General features: G+C 42.8%; 1 protein-coding gene across 2 annotated transcripts in view; it reads left to right on the top strand.

Annotated features, from left to right (window-relative positions):
• The first annotated feature begins 4,236 nt into the window (after window positions 1-4,236).
• Window positions 4,237-21,549, top strand: part of LOC124279650 — an 83,972-nt gene continuing 66,659 nt past the window's right edge. Inside the window, exons 1-2 of one of the 2 annotated variants that reach the window (XM_046715486.1) lie at window positions 4,237-4,499; window positions 20,957-21,053. In XM_046715486.1, the coding sequence (XP_046571442.1) occupies window positions 20,978-21,053 (76 nt within the window). In that variant the 5' untranslated portion in view covers window positions 4,237-4,499; window positions 20,957-20,977. Of the gene's footprint in view, window positions 4,500-14,102; window positions 14,123-20,956; window positions 21,054-21,549 lie in introns of those variants that run through there. The other variant, XM_046715487.1, reaches the window with a different exon arrangement.

Below are 21,549 nucleotides of genomic sequence, written 5' to 3'. Positions count from 1 at the left end.
TGAAAGGGCTACACAACTGTTAAGGGATGGGCACCAGAACATGACATGGCAATGTCACTGTAAAGGGATGGGCACCAGAACATGACAGGGCTATGTCACTGTAAAGAGATGGGCACCAGAACATGACAGGACTATGTACCTGTAAAGGGATGGGTACCAGAACATGACAGGGCTACACAACTGTAAAGAGATGGGCACCAGAACATGACAGGGCCACACAAGTGTAAAGGGATGGGCACCAGAACATGACAGGGCTACACAACTGTAAAGGGACGGGCACCAGAACATGACAGGGCTACACAAATGTAAAGGGACGGGCACCAGAATATGACGGGGCTACACAACTGTACAGGGATGGGGAACCAGAACATGACAGGGCTATGTACCTGTAAAGAGATGGGCACCAGAACATGACAGGGTTATGTAACTGTAAAGAGATGGGCCACCATGACCTGTAAAGAGATGGGCACCAGAACATGACAGGGTTATGTCACTGTAAAGAGATGGACACCAGAATATGACGGGTGTATGTAACTGTAAAGAGATGGGCACCAGAACATGACCGGGTTATGTCACTGTAAAGAGATGGACACCAGAATATGACGGGGCTCTGCAACAGTAAAGGGATGGGCACTGGAACATGACAGGGTTATGTAACTGTAAAGGGATGGACACCAGAATATGACGGGGCTACACAACTGTACAGGGATGGGAACCAGAACATGACAGGGCTATGCAACTGTAAAGAGATGGACACCAGAATATGACGGGTGTATGTAACTGTAAAGGGATGGGCACCAGAATATGACGGGGTTATGGAACTGTAAAGAGATGGACACCAGAATATGACGGGGTTATGAAACTGTAAAGGGATGGGCACCAGAATATGACCATACACATATAACGGGATGGACACCAGAATATGACGGGTGTATGTAACTGTAAAGGGATGGGCACCAGGGATGGGCACCAGAATATGACGGGGTTATGGAACTGTAAAGAGATGGACACCAGAATATGACGGGGTTATGGAACTGTAAAGGGATGGGCACCAGAATATGACCATACACATATAACGGGATGGATACCAGAACATGACAGGGCTACACAATTATAAAGGGATGGGCACCAGAACATGACAGGGCTACACAACTGTAAAGGGACGGGCACCAGAATATGACGGGGCTACACAACTGTACAGGGATGGGCACCAGAACATGACAGGGCTATACAACTGTAAAGGGATGGGCACCAGAACATGACAGGGCTACACAACTGTAAAGGGACGGGCACCAGAATATGACGGGGCTACACAACTGTACAGGGATGGGCACAAGAACATGACAGGGCTACACAACTGTAAAGGGATAAAAACCAGAACATGACAACAGTATATGTTCATGTTCTGGCGCCCATCCCTTCTCACACACACACACACACACACACACACACACACACACACACACACACACACACACACACACACACACACACACACACACACACACACACACACACACACACACACACACACACACACACACACACACACACACACACACTATCTCACTCCACTCTGTCTCACTATCTCACTATCGCTTTCACTCTCCCTATCTTACCATCACTATTTCTCAGCCTTCCTCTCTCTCCCACTTTCTTAGTATCTGTGGATACTAACGTATAGAAATTTAAGCAGCAATACCCTTTCTAAATTCATAAGAAATATCCGTCTGAAGTCCATAGCTGATGCAGCGTTAAGCAATATCTAATTCCAAGTATCCATGTGACGCACCTTATCACCTCTACCTCCTCTCTCTCTCTCTCTCTCTCTCTCTCTTTCTTTCTCTCTCCCGATCTCTCTCTCTCTCTGACGCACACACAGTCACACACTATAGGCGGAACCAGATATTTCCAAACGGGCGGGGTGTGGGTGTGGGTTGGGGTGTTGGCGTGGTCAGGGGGTTTGAACCCCTTGAACCTCAACTTGGCTACGTCATTGCAAAACATTAACTTCAATGTGGTCTTTAGTCATTTTCAAAAAAACAAAAGGGGGGGGGGGACCCCCTGAACCGTCCCTCTGGATCCGTCACTGGACCCATGACATATTTTATTTCGGGTCCATTAAACTTTCTTCCACATAACACATATTCCCACAAACATACTTCTACACAACACAAACATAGTTCCGCGTTAGTTACACATTCCAAAGCACCGCCCTTCCCGCTCTCGCTTATGCCACACACTTAACCTTTAAAAACATACCCCGCATGTGTGTTTTGCCTGTTAAATGCTTCTCTATTCACTCATAAACATTGTACAAATATCTGGGGGCATTTTCACCAGTCGCTGACAACAAACGTGTTTGTACGTTTTTCAGAACAGGATTCCCACATGGAAATGAATACCTGCGAATATATAAACAGTTTAATTCAACGTTTAATTCAAACTTACGCTTGAATGACTCTCGTGCGGTGACAGCACAATGGAGCATACCCGGTGAGAAACTCGAGTTTAGAATTCACACGGCCGGGGGTGTTATCAGATGCCGTGAGAAGTGATGATTTATAAATACCAGGCAACATAGGGTTTCAGCATGGTTAAACGTGTCTGGAAGTTTGGTTGGTTGGTTGGTTGTTTAACGCCGCGCTCAGCAATATTCCAGCTATATGGCGGTGGTCTATAAATAATCGAGTCTGGATCAGACAATCCAGTGATCAACAGCATGTCCATCGATCTACGCAGTTGGGATACGATGACATATGTGTCAACCAAGTGAGCGAGTCTGACAACCCGATCCCGTGTGTCGCCTCTTATGACAAGCATGGGTTGCTGAAGATTAATTCTAACCCGGATCTTCATGGGTTCTGGAAGTTTGTAAGTTTGTCAGTGAATATGTTTGTTGCTTAACGTGACAGTCAGCAATATTCCCGCTATATGATTAAACGAAGCAGTACGATTAGGCAATATAATGATTGATATCATGAGTATAATCAGCTGGAAACAGATGACATTCAGTCAACCATGTCAGCCAGCGTCAGCAGACCTTCCAATCGACTGATCGACATCGATGTAGACTATAGGTGAGGTGAGGTGAAATTGGGTTTAACGTCGCGCTTGAGAATATTTCGCTCATATGACGACGTGCATGCGCGTGTATGTGTATGTGCAGCTGCTTGTACTAGCCCAGACTGAAGCTGATTTTATAGTGCTAGCCCACTGAGATACCATACCGCAGTGAAGCATGAATACCCCACTCAGACACATTATACTGACTCCGAGCCGACCAGTCCTTGTTGTACCCATTAATGCCGAGCGCCAGGCAGGGACCAACAAGTACCATATTTTAACATATTTTGGTATGACGCGGTCGGGGATCGAACCCACGACCTTCCGCTCTCCGGGCGGACACTCTAACCACTACACCACGGAGGCGGTCTGATTTAGACTATAGGTTCCCTAAAGTATTGTTATCGTAAGATGTGACTGATTGTTTGGTCGGGCTTGTGGAAATGTCATCGTATCCCATTTCGGTGGATCGATGTACGTCATGTAGTTGGAATATTGCTGTGTACGACGTTAAACAACAACAAAAGGAAGGAAAACAATAAAGAACACTCATCGATTTTATTTGGATGTTTTATAATGCAAAATGGAAGCTCTTTACAAGACGTATATGCCTAGCCACAGAACACTTCGTAAGCCGTATTGTCGTTTCAGTGGGATGATAACATAAAATGTGAATGCATTATCTGGCATGCATGGACCCGATGTGCATTATGACTTGAAGTCATCTTTTCTTGACAAAAAGGAAAGGGGTTTTATTTTGTCTTTTTTTTGGATAAAAGATAAATAAATAGAGAGTAAAATATATTGATATTAAATTAAATAAATACTAAATGAATAAATAAAAAGTAAATTACATAATAGATAGATAGATAAATAGATAGATGATTGACTGACTGACTGACTGACTGACTGAATAAATAAATAAATAAATAAATACATAAATACATAAATACATAAATACATAAATAAATAAATAAATAAATAAATAAATAAATAAATAAATAAATAAATAAACACCACACAATATATAAGAAGCAATCTCAAAGTGAGCAGCAATAATTATCCCTTTACGCGTCACAACACCTGAATGCACAAACCCGTCATGTCAATTATCTATCTCCCCGGGGTACTTTTGAGACGGTCCCTGCACGTAATTCTCCCTAAATCGATGTCGGGTATCCATCTACCCAGTGCGTGAGATAATGGCGTCTCCTTGCTCGCTGCACGGTTCATGGCGTCTGGAAATTACGTTCTCGACTTGACAGATGAGATCCTCTTCGCCGTGAATCAGTCGACACTGGAATGTCATTGTCCGAGACAAGCAGCTCTCTTTAGCCGTGCCCCAGGTGTGGACAGCGGCCCCTGTGTCCACTCATAGCTGGACAGGGCAGACAGGTTACCTTGTGGACTACATGTGGATTGTATCGTTGCAGGTAGGTGCTGGTGTTTGGTTAGTGTGTGGTCTGTAGAAGGGCAGCTGTTACGTTACCTGTAGGTTTGTAAAGGTGTTGACATAGTTTTATGGAGGTGGTGCTTACAACGTGACGAGAGGTGTGGCGATGCGGTTATAGTAGGACTGGTGTGTGAGTTGCAAGTCGTCGATGTCAGTTCCTAATCCTGTAAATCATACACGAACACACACGAGCAAACACACACGAACGAACGAACGAACGAACGAAAACACACACACACATTTAACTTCACGGTTTGATATGACACATTCTCAAGCCTGCGCTCTCTCTTTTTCTGTCCCTCTGTGTGTCCGCCTGTCTCCTCCCCTCTCTCTGTGTCTCTCTCTCCTCCTCTGTCTGATTCTCTCCCCCCTCTCTCTGTCTGTCTCTCTTTCTCCCCATCTCTATCAATCTCTCCTCTCCCCTTCTCTCTTCTCTCTCTCTCTCCGCTTTGTCTTTCTGTCTGTCTGTCTGTCTCTCTCTCTCTCTCTCTCTCTCTCTCTCTCACACACACACACACACCTACCTGTAACCTAGCTACATCTCTAACATCGATGGCTGGAAGGCTTTCTCCAGTAGTAACACCTATTTATTTACAAACATTACTTTTGTTAAACGCAAGTCAGCAATATCCCAAGTAGGTTCTGAAGCAAATCAGACCCTCACGGTGGCCAGAACAAGTGCTTGTACCCTCACAACACCTGATGTCAAGTTTCTTATTGTGTTACACACAGGTGTCGCGAAACCGCTTGACCCGTATCCCAGCCAACATGCTGTAGTTGATGTAGATCGCCTCATAAGGTAAGCGTTGTGCCTGAGGGGTGTTTTGTTGTCCGTCCAGATAGAAGTTGTTTGTACTGGTATTTGTTACACTGTTAATGCTACTGCTTTGTACACCGTTGAGATGAGTCATGATGTTTTATATCATGTAAGTGTGATTGTGTGCGATAGAGACTGTGTGGTGTGGGTGGTTGCAAGTCAAAGAGCATATGTCGCCCCAGCTTCGTCTTGTAAACAACAAACACTGCATTGTGAGTGTTTTACAAATCCCTAAACAATTACTCAGCGCGTATGTTTATATCAGCAGAATATACCTTGTACGTTGTTGTAGTAGCTGAATGTGGGAAACTACTGACTGTATGGGACTGATGACTGTAAGGAACAAGCCCGACTGTAGGGACTGTACTGACTGTACGGGACTGTACTGATTGTACGGGACTGTACTGATTGTACGGGACTGTACTGACCGTACGCGACTGATGACTGTACGGGACTGTACTGACTGATGACTGTACTGACTGTACGTTACTGTACTGACTGTACGTTACTGTACTGGACTGTACTGACTATACGCGACTGATGACTGTACTGTACTGTACTGACTGTACGCGACTGATGACTGTACGTGACTGTACTGACTGTACGTGACTGTACTGATTGTACGGGACTGCACTGACTGTACGGGACTGTACTGACTGTACGGGACTGTACTGACTGATGACTGTACTGACTGTACGGGACTGTATTGACTGTACGTTACTTACTGGACTGTACTGACTATACGCGACTGATGACTCTACTGTACTGACTGTACGCGACTGATGACTGTACGTGACTGTACTGACTGTACGTGACTGTACTGATTGTACGGGACTGTACTGACTGTACGGGACTGTACTGACTGTACGGGACTGTACTGATTGTACGGGACTGTACTGACTGTATGCGACTGATGACTGTACGGGACTGTACTGACTATACGTGACTGATGACTGTACGGGACTGTACTGACTGTACGGTACTGTACGTGACTGATGACTGTACGGACTGTACTGTACTGACTGTACTGTACTGACTGTACGGGACTGTACGGGACTGATGACTGTACGTGACTGATGACTGTACGGTTCTGTACTGTGTACTGGACTGTACTGACTATACGCGACTGATGACTGGACGGTACTGTACTGACTGGACTGTACGTGACTGGTGACTGTACTGACTGTACGCGACTGATGACTGTACGGGACTGTACTGACTACGAGACTACTGACTGTACGGGACTGTACTGACTGTGCGCGACTGATGACTGTACGGGACTTACGGGACTGCCGACTGTACGAGACTCCTGACTGTACGCAACTGATGACTGTACGGGACTGTACGAGACTACTGATTGCACGGGACTGTACTGACTGTACGGGACTACTGATTGTACGAGACTACTGACTGTACGAGACTACTGATTGTACGTGACTACTGATTGTACAGGACTGGTGACTGTACGGGGCAGGACTAACTGTACGGGGCTGTACTGACTGTACGGGACTGCCGACTGTACGGGACTGGTGGCTGTACGGGACTGGTGACTGTACGGGGCAGGACTTACTGTACGGGACTGGTGGCTGTACGGGACTGGTGACTGTAAGGGGCAGGACTAAATGTACGGGGCTGTACTGACTGTTCGGGACTGCCGACTGTACGGGACTGGTGACTGAGGGACTACCGACTACACGGGACTGCCGACTGTACGGGACTGGTGGCTGTACGGGACTGGTGACTGTACGGGGCAGGACTTACTGTACGGGACTGGTGGCTGTACGGGGCAGGACTTACTGTACGGGACTGGTGACTGTACGGGGCAGGACTGACTGTACGGGGCTGTACTGACAGTGTGGTTTGTACTGACTGCACCTTTACTTTCTGAACTGACTTGTTGTACCGAAAGTTCTGAAGTGAGACAGAGTTGTGAACCTTCCTTCAGACTCAGTATCCTCAGTTCAAACACATTCCTTTACAGTATTACTCTCCTCACGACTGTGTAGTATTGCTAAAGTTATGCACTGTCCTTAATATTACGACTGTGTAGTGTTGCTAAGGTTATGCACTGTCCTTAATATTACGACTGTGTAGTGTTGCTAAAGTTATGTACTGTCCTTAATATTACGACTGTGTAGTGTTGCTAAAGTTATGTACTGTCCTTAATATTACGACTGTGTAGTATTGCTAAAGTTATGCACTGTCCTTAATATTACGACTGTGTAGTGTTGCTAAAGTTATGTACTGTCCTTAATATTACGACTGTGTAGTGTTGCTAAAGTAATGTACTGTCCTTTAATATTACGTTGCTGTGTTATGTACTGTCCTTAATAAACGTGTGTAGTGTCCTTCCCATATATTACGACTGTGTAGTGTTGCTAAGGTTATGTACTGTCCTTAATATTACGACTGTGTAGTGTTGCTAAAGTAATGTACTGTCCTTAATATTACGTACCATCCTGTAGGATCATGTACCATCCAGTAGGTGATGTGCAGTCCTGTTGATAATGTACCACCCTGTATTATGTACCATCCTGTATGATTATGTACCGTCCAGTTGAGGATATACCATCCTGTCTCTTGATAATGTACCACCCTGTATATTTATGTACCCTCCAGTGGGTTATGTACCATTCTGTCGGTTATGTACTGATTTGTGGGTTATGAACCAACCTGTTGATAATGTACCATCTTGTTAGTAATGTACCATCCTGTAAGTTTTTGTACCGTCCAGTGGGTTATGTACCATTCTGTCGGTTAAATACCATCATGTAGGTAATGTACTATCCTGTGGAAGATGTACCTGTAGGTTATGAACCTCCTGTGAATTACGTACCATCCTGTGGATGATGTACCATCCTGTGGGTTAAGTACCATTCTCTATCTAATGTTCTACCATGTGGATGATGTACCACCCTGTGGATGATGTACCATCTTGTGGGTTATGTACCACCCCGTAGAATACGTACCTCGCTGTGGACTACGTGCCACCTGGTAGATTAGGAACGAGTGTGTGAAGCGTACTAGTACAAAAATATCAAGCCCAATCTACGGATTTTACATATATGACTGATATATGACAACATACGAGTCACAATGTTGCTAGGCAACGCGAACACATAACCTCTTGCGACAAGAATTATATTACACAATATAAAAGCGAAGTACCAGGATAACGGAAATGTTTCAGTATGCGAGTTGCATATAGCCCACCGCCCCGAGCCCAATAACAAACATAGGATGCGAACCTTTAGATCGAAGTCGACAAAAACTGGAAACAAGAAGAACTATATTAGTAATACACACGTCGCCTCGCCTAGCGCTAGGGCAACACGTTCAAACCCATAACGACAACTGAACTGTGAATACGAGTCCCCGACGATGTGAATACCCTGTGTGTAAGGTGAGAAGCATGTCAGCCTTTAGGCTCTGTATCGACTGTTCTCAACTGAAGGCTCTGCACTCAGTGTTCCGTTCTCACGCAAGGGGTTGTGTGATACCATCTACAGACAGGATCTCGGTCTTCACAAAACTCGACAGGGTTGTGTACCCGTGGTATGACCTCTGGTGGGGAGGCGGGCACCCTTGCGTGTGTGTGTGTGTGTGTGTGCGTGTGCGTGTGCGTGCGCGCGTCTATGGGCTCTTGTTCGTATTTGGGTGTGTGTTGCTCATGGTATTTGTTCGCATGCGTGTGTGTTTGTGTGATGGATGGATGGACGGATGGATGGATGGATGGATGGATGGTGATGGGTGAGTTTAGATTTGCGCCGCACTCAGCAATATTCCAGCTATATGGTGGCGATCTGTAAATAACCGAGTCTGGACCAGACAATCCAATGATCAACAGCATGAATAGTTAAATATAATGACATGTTTTGTTTATTTACACCACCACCCCCAACACCCCTCCCCATATGGTATGGACATGAAAATTGGACTTTACAAAATCAAGTTGATAAAGGTTATCAAGAAGTTAATAGACCGATGCCAACACACACTATGACAACATACACCGTTACTATCGGGCGCTTCCTTTCTCCTCTGTATCCACGCTTGAATATTCCGTGCTGGTATTGGCTTAGTATGTAATAGTGGTTCAAAGGTATGAGTTTCTGATTTGGTCGGAACGAACCACGGAATCATGGTTTAGCTGATATTTTTATATAACTGGTTTGGTCATTTTATTCTATACCCTGGATATGTTCTTCACGTCAGTTTCGTAAGGCCGATTTAGTTTCAGCGGCATGCTCGTCCTAATTGCGTTTTTGGGGATGTCAAGCTTAATATCGAAATGTATTCTGAGCTAAGTACGCCGTGATATACCTGAAATATTGCTAACAGCGGTGTAAAACCATATTCTCACTCACTCACTCTGAGCTAAGTTAGTGATAAAAGAGGATCTCTGATATTACTTCCGAACAGAAGTTATGATGGCCAATAGGTCAACGGGACTGTCATAATGGAATGATTAATATAACCTGGATACTCGAAAATGTCCCATCAGTTACACTGAACAATGGGTCTCCACTGTCAACAATAAACAACCTATTGTAAAGGCACTGCTCTGTTGATTTGTAACTTGTCACATTCGCCTTCGGTTTCGTGTGATAAATCCCTACATAAATATACCTATGGGATTTTACGATAAGTCATTAAGACGTACATGGGACGCACAGAGGGCATAATATATTGTATTACTCTTGTCACCATGGCAACAACTTCAGGTAATGGTCACATGTCATACCTTTAACGGTAATTTATTTTCGGCTGCATAATAGCTGATGCGGCATTATGCAATATTCGTTCACTCTCACCTATGTTTTTCAACTGAATATCTTCTGAAATGAATGACCCGTGAAGATCCAGGTTAGAATTGGTCTTCAGTAACCCATGCTTGTCGTAAGAGGCGACTAACGGGATCGGGTGGTCAGGCTCGCTTGATGCATGTCATCATATCCCAATCGCGTAGATCGAGGCTGATGCTGTTGATCACTGGATTGTCTGGTCCAGACTCGATTATTTACAGACCGCTGCCATATAGCTGGAATATTGCTGATTTCATGATGAAAACACGAGGTCACAGGCCCATGTTACAATTATGATAATGAGGGCACCTATACCGCGCAGTACTCCACACCACAAAGGGACAGGCTCCAAGCGCGCACAAACAACACAACATTATTACCCCGGATAACCCAAGCTGCCTGTTAGGCGCTAGAAGGTTATAGTCATATGACTTTATCCCACCGGGTACCCATTTTCTGCTGGGTGAACAGTGGCAATTTTGAACAAACTCACTTGCCTAAGGTTAGACCACACATATCACATGTGCTTTGTTGTGGGCCAGGACTGAAGTCCTAGAAACTCTAAGGAGTCAAGATGCCAAACACGGTCACCCATCCAAGGATTCTCCGCGCTCAATGTTGCTTAACTTCAACTGTTTTGTGACCTGAGCTCTCTGCACAGGACCACGCGCCACAATACATTTGTTCTTAGAGGTGACAATGTGCGCCACATGGATACTTGGAATTAGACCGCCTCCGTGGTGTAGTGGTTAGAGCGTCCGCCCGGAGAGTGGAAGGTCGCGGGTTCGATCCCCGACCGCGTCATACCAAAAGACGTTTAAATATGGTACTTGTTGGTCCCTGTCTGGCGCTCGGCATTAATGAACTGGTCGGCTCGGAGTCAGTATAATGTGTCTGAGTGGGGTATTCATGCTTCACTGCGGCATGGTATCTCAGTGGGCTAGCACTATGAAACCAGCTTCAGTCTGGGCTAGTACCAACAGCCGCACATACACATACACATGCATGCACCTCGTCATATGAGTGAAATATTTTCAAGCACGACGTTAAACCCAATTTCACCACACCTCACCTCACTTGGAATTAAACATGAGAATACAGTAGACATGTATACACCAGTAATATTCTGGGACAATGGTATTACATAAATCACACAGACAAGAAGGTATTTCTTTTCTTAAAGGCTAAACAAGAACACTTGGCGAAGCCATTTAGGGTAAAACTGTTAGAGGTAAACAGAAAAAAACCTTATTTTCTTAGGGATATTCCCAGTAAAAGGGGCATACAAGGCAAACATGGAATTCTGTTTCAACGCAAGGCACTATACAAAAAGGGCAAAATCTGTCAGATTTGGGTATACCCGCAGTAAAATCATTTCTAGCCAAACACGTGTTATATCAGTAAACCATTCAATGGTGATACTCCAAACAGTAGAGCTTAAATAAGCTAACAGATACCTACTTGCTCGCGAACATCTAAATGTGCTCACGATATAGTCGGAATTGTTGGATCATCGTGAGTAAATATTGCTTAACGCCGCAGCAGCTATCGACTTCAGACGGTAGTTTCTTATGAATATGAAAGGGCGTCGTTGATTATATTTTTATGCCTTAGAAAGCACAGAAATATAGCCATTTAACAGCCTGTGAAATGAGTGTCAACGAACATCCAAAGATGCGTGGTGGACCTCCAGCTTCGAGAGCTCGAGCTCGTCAATTCTGAAGTACTGTGATTGATTTGTAGTCAGTGGTGCATATACAGTTGACCTACTTCTACAACAATGAACCGCTTCCTCGGCCCAGACTATAGGCCCATCAACAGGGGCCAATAAATAGTTCAAGTGTATCAAATCCTGTAATGGGGAATTTGATACCTCTAATCTGTGATGAATACCAGCATGAATGATTTGAGCAGGCCGATCGGGGAAGATCTGTAGACAAAATGCGGGATCACTGTTCAGACGGCCTGACATCGTCAGGCAGATCACCCGCTAGGATCTAGATCATATCGATCAGGATTTGGTCATTGATAATTGTGATCGATAAACATTCCTATCGTGTCAGGAGATATACCTTTACATGGTTAATTAGTATCAGGTGACGTATGATTTTACGTGGAAGCCCTTAAAGAATTACTGATCTTTTGACAATTAGTACAATTTTGTTGGTGGTGGGGTGGGTAGCCCAATGGTTAAAACGCCCGCTCGTCACGCTGAAGACCCGGGTTCAATTCCCTATATGGGTAGAATGTGTGAAGCCCATTTCTGGTGTCCCACGCCTTGATATCACTGGGATATTGCTAAAAGCGGCCTAAAACTAAACACACTCACTACTATTTTGTGAGAGAATTTTTTCCGAAAACATAAATCCTATGCATCGACTTTGGTGGTTAAGTAATCACAATATCTCGGAAAATCAACAAATTTCGGAAAATATATTAACTATTTGTTGTTTCGTTAATTCTTAATTAGTATCAGATAACGTGCAGTTGCAATAGTGTAGTTTTACGTGGAAGTCTTCCAAGAATTACTTCAATGTGCAAGATTTTTGAACAATTAGTACTGAATATTTTGTGGGGCGGTGGAATAGCCTAGTGGTTAAAGCGTTCGGATTCAAATACTAAATTCAATACTAATATGTGGCATAATTTCCTCGAAAACATAAATACCATATACTGACTTTGGTGGCTAAGTACCCATACTAAAAACCAACGTATCATGGACAAAAACAAGTTGTTGTTGCGTTTATACCTGAAAACAAATAAATAAAACTTGCACTTTGAGAATAATTTGCATGATTATTTTATATTTGATAAGCATGTTTACAATCCTATAAATCCATGTTCTAGAACATGCTCAAAGCATTATATGGTCACCACGGTAAATAAATCTGTGTGTACTCGATTGTCATATGAGCACCCTGGGAGCATACTATTAAATGTGAGTGCGTGCGTGCGTGCGTGCGTGCGTGCGTGCGTGCGTGCGTGCGTGAGTGCGTGAGTGAGTGAGTGAGTGAGTTTAGTTGTTAAATAATCACAGTATCTCGGTAAATCAAATATCTCGGAAAATATAACTATTTGTTGTTTCGCTTATTCTTAATATGAAACAGACCCGTGAAGATCCGGGGTAGAATAGGTCTTCAGCAACCCGTGTTCTTGCCATAAAAGGCAACTATGCTTGTCGTAAGAGGCGACTAACGGGATCGGGTGGTGAGGCTCGCTGACTTGGTTGACACATGTCATCGGTTCCCAATTGCGTTGATCGATGCTCATGCTGTTGATCACTGGATGGTCTGGTCCAGACTCGATTATTTACAGACCGACGCCATATAGCTGGGATATTGCTGATTGCGGCGTAAAACTAAACTCACTCACTCACTCACGTAATATGAAACATGCATTTTGAGTGAATGACTCAGTATGGTTTTACGCCGCTTGTAGCAATATTCCAGCAATGTCACGGTGGGGGACACCAGCATTTAGAAGAATATGCATGGTTATTTTATATTTAATGACCATGTTGACAATACTACAGTAACAAGTTCTAGAGCATACTCGGAGCATTCGACTTTCATACTCAGCTTCCTGAGGAGTATACTGTCGGATGTTATCTTTCAGTATAATGATGATTTGAGGCATATTGGTATATGTGAGTGAATGAATGAGTGCGTGGGTGCGTGCGTGCACTCGAGATGAAGGGAGGGAGGGAGCGGGCGGTTGGGTCTGTGGGTGGGTGCTTGGGTGAGTGAGGGAGGCAGGGAGTTAAATTCATAAAGTACTGTATGTACGTCCAATATATTTCCCAACATGTTTACATGCATTCCTGTAAATCAACAGCTCGCAATCTCAACCTATCTTCAGATGACACAAATCCCAGGTCAGAGTACACGGGCGTCACTTGAGAATATTTAATCGCGCCTTCCTATGTTTACCGTTATCAATACATATGTATTTACTCTGTCAACAGGGCCGGGATTTCATAAGGTAGGTGAGGATTTGTCGTGACCTCTTAGGTTTCAATAGTTTTATTTGACAGCAGGCTGTAAGTGTGATAGAAACAGCACGTTTCCTAATGCGAGTGAGATTTACTTATCTGCCTGTACACTTCCCCTATTACTGAAGGTATTATCCTCGTTCTGCAATGATAAATGCACTTGACCGAATTGTTTCGTTTGGAATTTATTCAAATAGTACGACGCTAAAAATGACCGTCCAATCATTTTACTCGCATGAGCGAGAGAGATTATGTGCTGTAAGTTAGAGACGGTTGTCTCCCAAAACCCCTACATCCCAATACCCCTACAACAACAAACGGCATTTACCTGTCTGGCATAATGAACTGACCCAAAGGGGAGATTACAGGGTGGAGTATACAGATGTATACAGATGAGAAGGGAATAAGATTGTGCTGTAGTTGTTATGGTTTTGATAATTCATTTTAAATAATTGAGAATAATTAAATTTTGAACCCATTTTAGCTTCCTGATGTACATAATAGACAGATTTTACAAATGGTAATATATAATATCAGCTGTGTGACATTCAGTATTTAGTTTGAACCCATGGCATCATGTATAAATAAGTGAAAACATGAGATAAAGTTATGTCCTCATGATTACGTCATCTGAAAGGCGGATGGGTAGTGTCTCCAAAACAAGCTCTTTCAGTAAACATGAAGGGGGAATCACTTTAACAAGCGACTGTAGTTTCAAACTGCTTTTTTATGCACTTTAATATCTAAGTTTGATTCGAGCAGACCTCTACCCATCTCAAACACACAAAATGTTTCTTGCATATTTTGTTTCCTGAAACTTGTGATGCATTTATTGCAGATTTTGCATTTTTTGGGGGTACCAAGATAGAGAGTCAAACAAAATGGGGGTCATGAGGCTGGAAAACAGCAAAAGCAATTCGCTTGAGGTTGACAGATAATATGTAGAAAAATAAAACACAAAAAAACAACATTTAATATGTTATGACATTGTGATATTTAATGAAGTTAATTAAACCTCAAGTTCAATATTATTGAACTTTTGTTAAAATATTTTTGTTATCATCCATAAAAACCATTCACTCAAAATGTTAGTTTGGTTATTGCTCATTAAAATCATTCTCTCAATTTCTAAGTGTTTGGGGCTGGTCCATTGTATGAAATAGGTAACAGGCACGAGATTAGCAGTGCACTGGACCATGAACTTTGTTGTTATAAGCTGTAGGGGTTTTGGGAGGTTATCTTTGAGAGCTGTGCAGGTTGTGACGTCATTTGTGAACCACAACAATGTTGGCAAGGGGGTCTGGGATATGTACTAAAATAAATAACGTTCAAAGCGGCTTAAAACAAAACTCAACCACCGACCCCTGGCAATCAATTAAACAAACAAAACGACCCTTTCCTCTGAAAACTGAAGTGCAGACCAATTACTAACAAAGTTTAACATGTCGTTGAGATGTGCCAAGGTCAATTAAAAATTAAGTATTAATAGCTAAAAGCTTTACAACCAATTAAGGACGGATGCAAATCGATATTAGCATTGACGGGTCTTGTCAGGTGAAACCTTTTACACAACAGCAACTTAGTGGGTAATTATTTCTACTGATTATTTTCCGTCCGTGCAGTCTTGCATAACGTTATAATAGACGTCGTTGGTCACGTGACCTGACGTTATTGTGAGGTTGGCGTGAGAAGGGACAATCGTTGACAGTTGTTGACACCCATTGGCCACCGTTGGTAATGAGCACTGGAGTTGTTAGGGCTCCAGGCAATACTTGAGGGGATGTGTCACAACTTAATTTCAGTGTTTTTCAGTGAGTGAGTCAGCATAACGTCGCTCGGAACTACTCGCCTCTTCTTGACCTACAAGAAGACTCGTACCTGTATAGTACGCCATTATTGCCAAGAATCGTGGGAAACCAATCAAATCTTGCGTGGTAAAATGTGAAATGAGCCTAAAAGTTTCGTTATTAGTTTTCAGTATTATTTCCGTGATTATGAAATTATTTTGTTACTGAAAATTTGTTAACGACATAAGAAACTAACTTAAAGTGACTTTCGTGTTGTATTATAAATTTCTAGAGGTAGCCATGATTGGAAATTCAGAGTTATCTTTCCTTGGAAATAGTCCTTGAATATCTCCCTGCCCCTTTGGGCTTAGACAAGGTCCAGTCGTAAACATGGCCACGAGAGGGGTACGAGTCGCCATCCATCTTTGCACGACTAGTTCCGAATGCAGCAATGGCATGGTCGACGTTTCAGTTTAATGTGGGAGGAGAGCCCGAAATGATGAAGTCGTTTCCCATTTTTTAAACCCATTTTTGAAACATAATTTAACGTGGCTACGACCCCACGATCGTAAGTTTCGTAAGTTTCAGGGCCGTGGAGCTCATCACGCTCAAGACCAGGGCCCAGATTTTCGAAGCTTTCTTAGCGCTAAGATGGTCGTAAGTGCCATACATTAACATTAACTTACGACTATCTTAGCGCTAAGAGAGCTTCGAAAATCTAGGCCCAGGGTACAACGTGTGAAGCCCATTTCTGGTGTCCCCGGCAATGATATCGCTGAAATATTGCTAAAAGCGGCGTAAAACTAAAGTCATTCACTCACCCTTGCACGCTCAAGGGACACAACTCCACGCAGCTAACTGCGGCGCCTCAGATTTCTGGATGATCCGGCAATGCCCACTTTCACGTCAGCGACATACACGCCATGCTTGTGCTAGTCCAAATCAATGCTTCGTAGTTCTACCCCACGGGGATACGAAGCCACTGTGCATCATGGTCACCCCAGACACACTATACTGACAGTACACCCTGCCCAAAATCTGTCTCACAATTGACGAACCACATTATTTTCCCTTTCTGCAATGCATAAACTCGTTTGTGAAACAAGTCTGGATTTCCTTTAAATCTCTTTCTCACTTGAGGTGAGGTGAGGTGAAATTGGGTTTAACGTCGTACTTGAGAATATTTCGCTCATATGACGACGTGCATGCGTGTGTATGTGTATGTGCGACTGCTTGTACTAGCCCAGACTTAAGCTGGTTTTATAGTGCTAGCCCACTGAGATACCATGTTGCAGTGAAGCATGAATATCCCACTCAGACACATTATTCTGACTCCGAGCCGACCAGTCCTTGTTGTACCCATTAATGCCGAGCGCCAGGCAGGGACCAACAAGTACCATATTTTAACGTCTTTTGGTATGACGTGGTCAGGGATCGAACCCGCGACCTTCCGCTCTCCGGGCGGACACTCTAACCACTACACCACGGAGGCGGTCCTTTCTCACTTGAAATGGGACCCGTGAAGATCCGGGGCAGAATTGATTATCAGTAACCCATGCTTGTCGTAAGAGGCGACTAACGGGATCGGGTGATCAGGATCGTTGACTTGGTTGACACATGTCATTGTATCCCAATTGCGTTGAACGATGCTCATGCTGTTGATCAACTGATTGTCTGGTCCAGACTTGATTATTTACAGACCGCCGCCATATAGCTGGAATATTGCTGAGTGCGGCGTAAAAGTAAACTCACTCACTCGCTCACTATAAATTCTGAGCGCCAGTCAGAGTAGCAAAAGTAATATATTCTGGATTGACTACATGTAGCTGAATGTATTACATTCAGGAATACCTGTTACTTAAATGTTCTCCATACAAAGATGGGATGATTGGCTAAAGGGTTCGTGGAGTAAATAGTGAGTGAGTGAGTGAGAGAGTGAGAGAGTTAAAATTTAAATTGACATCGGCAATATTTCAGCCATATGTTCTCCATACATAGATGGGGTGATTGGCTAAAGGGTTCGTGGTGTAAATAGTGAGTGAGTGAGTGAGAGAGTGAGAGAGTTAAAATTTAAATTGACATCGGCAATATTTCAGCCATATGTTCTCCATACAAAGATGGGGTGATTGGCTAAAGGGTTCGTGGTGTAAATGAGTGAGTGAGTGAGTGAGTGAGTGAGTGAGAGAGTTAAAATTTAAATTGACATCGGCAATATTTCAGCCATATCGTGACGAGTGGTGTAAATAAACTGCGGCTTAAGTTGTCGTAATTTGAAAACCGGAGTTGCTTCCCCTAAACGTTCCAGGATCTGCGGCTGGTTTGTTCGAACTTAATCTATTGATCGTTGAACTATTGTTACCATTCCCATGTTCTTTGATTTGATCAAATTTCTCCCATGAACAACGTGAACCGCTTGGATTAAAAAATAAATCTGTATCAAGATATTACTGAAATACGCGTGAGTTACTTTAAACCTAAACTATTAATAAGTTTGTCTTTAATTCGAACTGAAGACCACAGGCCCGAAGTATATACCGTGTTCAACAACAGAGGGAATTTCCCTTCTTAGGAGCATGATAAATGAACAAATCAATATTTTCATTAAATGTAGGTTCAACAGCTGAAAATACCTGGTTAAAAAATACCTGGTCTTTTGAAGGTTCTTTCGTAAAATAACTAGGTATATATTTCCTTCATAGGTTACTGTAATGTTCACACATTAGTAGACCATGGTATTCCATGACCTTATTTACAATATTTGCATATTGTAGATTCGTTATGAAGATTTCACTTATAACTCATTAACTACAACAGTAATTGAATTACAATAAATTCAATCAATTGAACAAAACCGTGACAACACTAATCTTATTTTTATATATAAAGTTTTTTGAAAGTTGACAGGAATACAATTAGATTGTTAGATATATTTAAATAGATTGAAAATAAACAACAACACAGAGCCACTCCAACTTGTTTCATTAATTTCTTCAGGGATGATAACCAGATATCAACCTGTCAGATCTCTTCGATCCTCTTCCGTGAAGCATACAACAATTAACTTTCCATCTGAGTCTCAAGCGCTGCAGAGCAGTTTATTTCTGGATATAGCGCTATATAAGTTTTTCCATAGATAGACTGACTGACTGACTGAGTTTGGTTTTACGCCGCTTTTAGCAATATTCCAGCAACATCACGGCGGGGGACACCAGAAATGGGCTTCACACATTGTACCCATGTGGGGATTCGAACCCGTGTCTTCGGCGTGACAAGCCAACGCTTTAACCACTAGGCTACCCCACCGCCCCTTCGATAGATAGATAGATAGATAGTAGATAGATAGATAGATAGAGATAGATAGATAGTAGATAGATAGATAGATGGATAGATAGATTAATTTCTTCAGGGAGTACTAATGAAACATGTATGATTGAAATTGGCCCTGTGTTTTTTTTCAATCTATTTATGTACATATTTTTAGACTGAATAAACCAGAAATATATATCCCATTTACCTACCCCGTGTCAATATTGACGCCGTGAAACAATTGTCAAGACTACTGAACATGCTATTACAATAGAATACTGGAATGTACTGCAAAGTGTTTCCACCTTCATATAATATAGAGAGGACATTATCGCTCCTTGAAGTCTACTTTGTTCGCCTGCAGCACGACATACACGTTCATAGAAAGCTCTTAACGTCTAATGTCTCCATTAAGGCAGTTATATATATTTCATGAGCATTACCGTAACTGTAATATACAGTCTGCAAGCCTTTGATCTGGGCTTATTGTCCGACATTGTTTGATATAAAACTAGACTTAGTAGGAAGTCAGTGCGCATATCATCTTTAATACGGCTTTTATTCGGACTCCTAGCGAGTCCGTGAATAGGAATGGAAATACATGTCAGGTCAATCGTTGCTTCGTTGGCGGTGGAAGGTTAATCAAGGCAAATCGGTCCATTAAGTGAAGCCATAAGAATTTGCTGCAAAGATGTTGAAATTAGTATCTTATGGTGCTTTATGGTCGTTCCAAGATATTGTTATTGTGATGTCGGGTGGTGGATTATGCAGCAGAACCTCATAAATGCGGGTCCCTGGTTAACCTGCAAAGATCTCCCTACGTATCTTTCGTTAAGTATTGCACCTTGCTGTCTAGTTTGAATTAGATGTTAGACGTTAGATTATGCCCTGACGACACAGGCGCCGCAATTAGCTATACAGAGTTACGTCCCTTGGGAACGCCTGAAACCTGGCGTAGTCGGGTTCGAATCTCAATTCGCGCCAGTTATGCTTCCATCATTGTCAGCACCATGGGATTAGGCCTGCAACATGCCGGCTGCCATGCCACCAAAATGCCGACACGCCATAACTGGAATACTGTTAACACCCACATTTAGGAAAATGATGGCAATCGCTGGTCCGGAGCCTGAGAGTACAAAACCCATACCCCCAACCTCCACCCCCAAAACCCCAAACAATGCAAATTGAACAGAACAGTTGATCTTACATGGGGTGTGCGGATTTTCGGACTCGGAAAAAACATGTTCCTGATCAGCCTCCGAAAGGCAGATTCTGTTCGCGGTACTCCGTGCACGGAGAGTCGGAATATATTGATAATATATACATGAGGCTGGTCCTTTATACAGTCACACAAAATTAACACACAAAAATACCTCTAACAAGCGCTCATATCGCGGGTGAAGATAACGAAGATATCGTGTAGGAATTAGAGTCGGAATATCATTCTTGCTGAATATATACATGAGGCTGGTCCTTTATACAGTCACACAAAATTAACACACAAAAATACCTCTAACAATTGCTCATTTCGCGGGTGAAGATATCGTGAGGGGATTAAACTCTACAGAAATGCCCGCACACGCACATACATATTATGTCAATATTATCGTTTTGAAGCAATAACCAAATTGTGTTTCTTAAAATTAACACAAGTCGGATTTGCTACTAAACTACTAAATTCTATTTCACAACAATTTCAGCTTCTGCTAATAATAAAAATTCCGTTTTCAGGTGACCTGAATTAAGATCAGCATGGAAATGCCCGACCTTGACCTTGGCCTCCACGAAGAGGAGCTCGTGGTCCAGAGAAACCCCGAGGCGTTATTGGGTGAGTGTTTGTCTTTAATGTTTTGGTCAGCAATAGCTCAGCGATTTGTAAATTATCCAATCTGGGCCAAACTAATTAGTGACGGACATACGAATAGTATCCATCGAAGTAAGACGACAATCTGCCAGAAAATATAAAAATGACAGCACAATCAATTTTGCAAGCATCTTTTGAGAGTTTGTCTACCTCAGTATCCGCACGATGAAAAGACCCCTTTTAAATATACTTCTCATTTATTGAGAGCGATACTGGAATACGTCGTATTGTTACGAAACTTTGGAACATCGGCACTGTACATGAATTGTGCACTTACGTTTATAAACCTTTTATTATCTTTTAATGAAGCTGAATATAATACAATTGCCTGGTAACGTGGGATACTGCTTGCATGACATCATATTCGGAATTTCCCAATCCAGTGTTCAGCAGTATATCATTCCACTCATTGTACGATTGGTTGGTTGGTTGTTTAACGCTGCACTCAGCAATATTCCAG

This window comes from Haliotis rubra, unplaced genomic scaffold, assembly GCF_003918875.1.
Source record: "Haliotis rubra isolate DU_JTF1 unplaced genomic scaffold, ASM391887v1 Scf254, whole genome shotgun sequence".
NCBI lineage: Eukaryota > Metazoa > Mollusca > Gastropoda > Lepetellida > Haliotidae > Haliotis > Haliotis rubra.
Note: the sequence above shows the minus strand (reverse complement) of the source record. Positions and strands in the feature narration are given on the sequence as shown.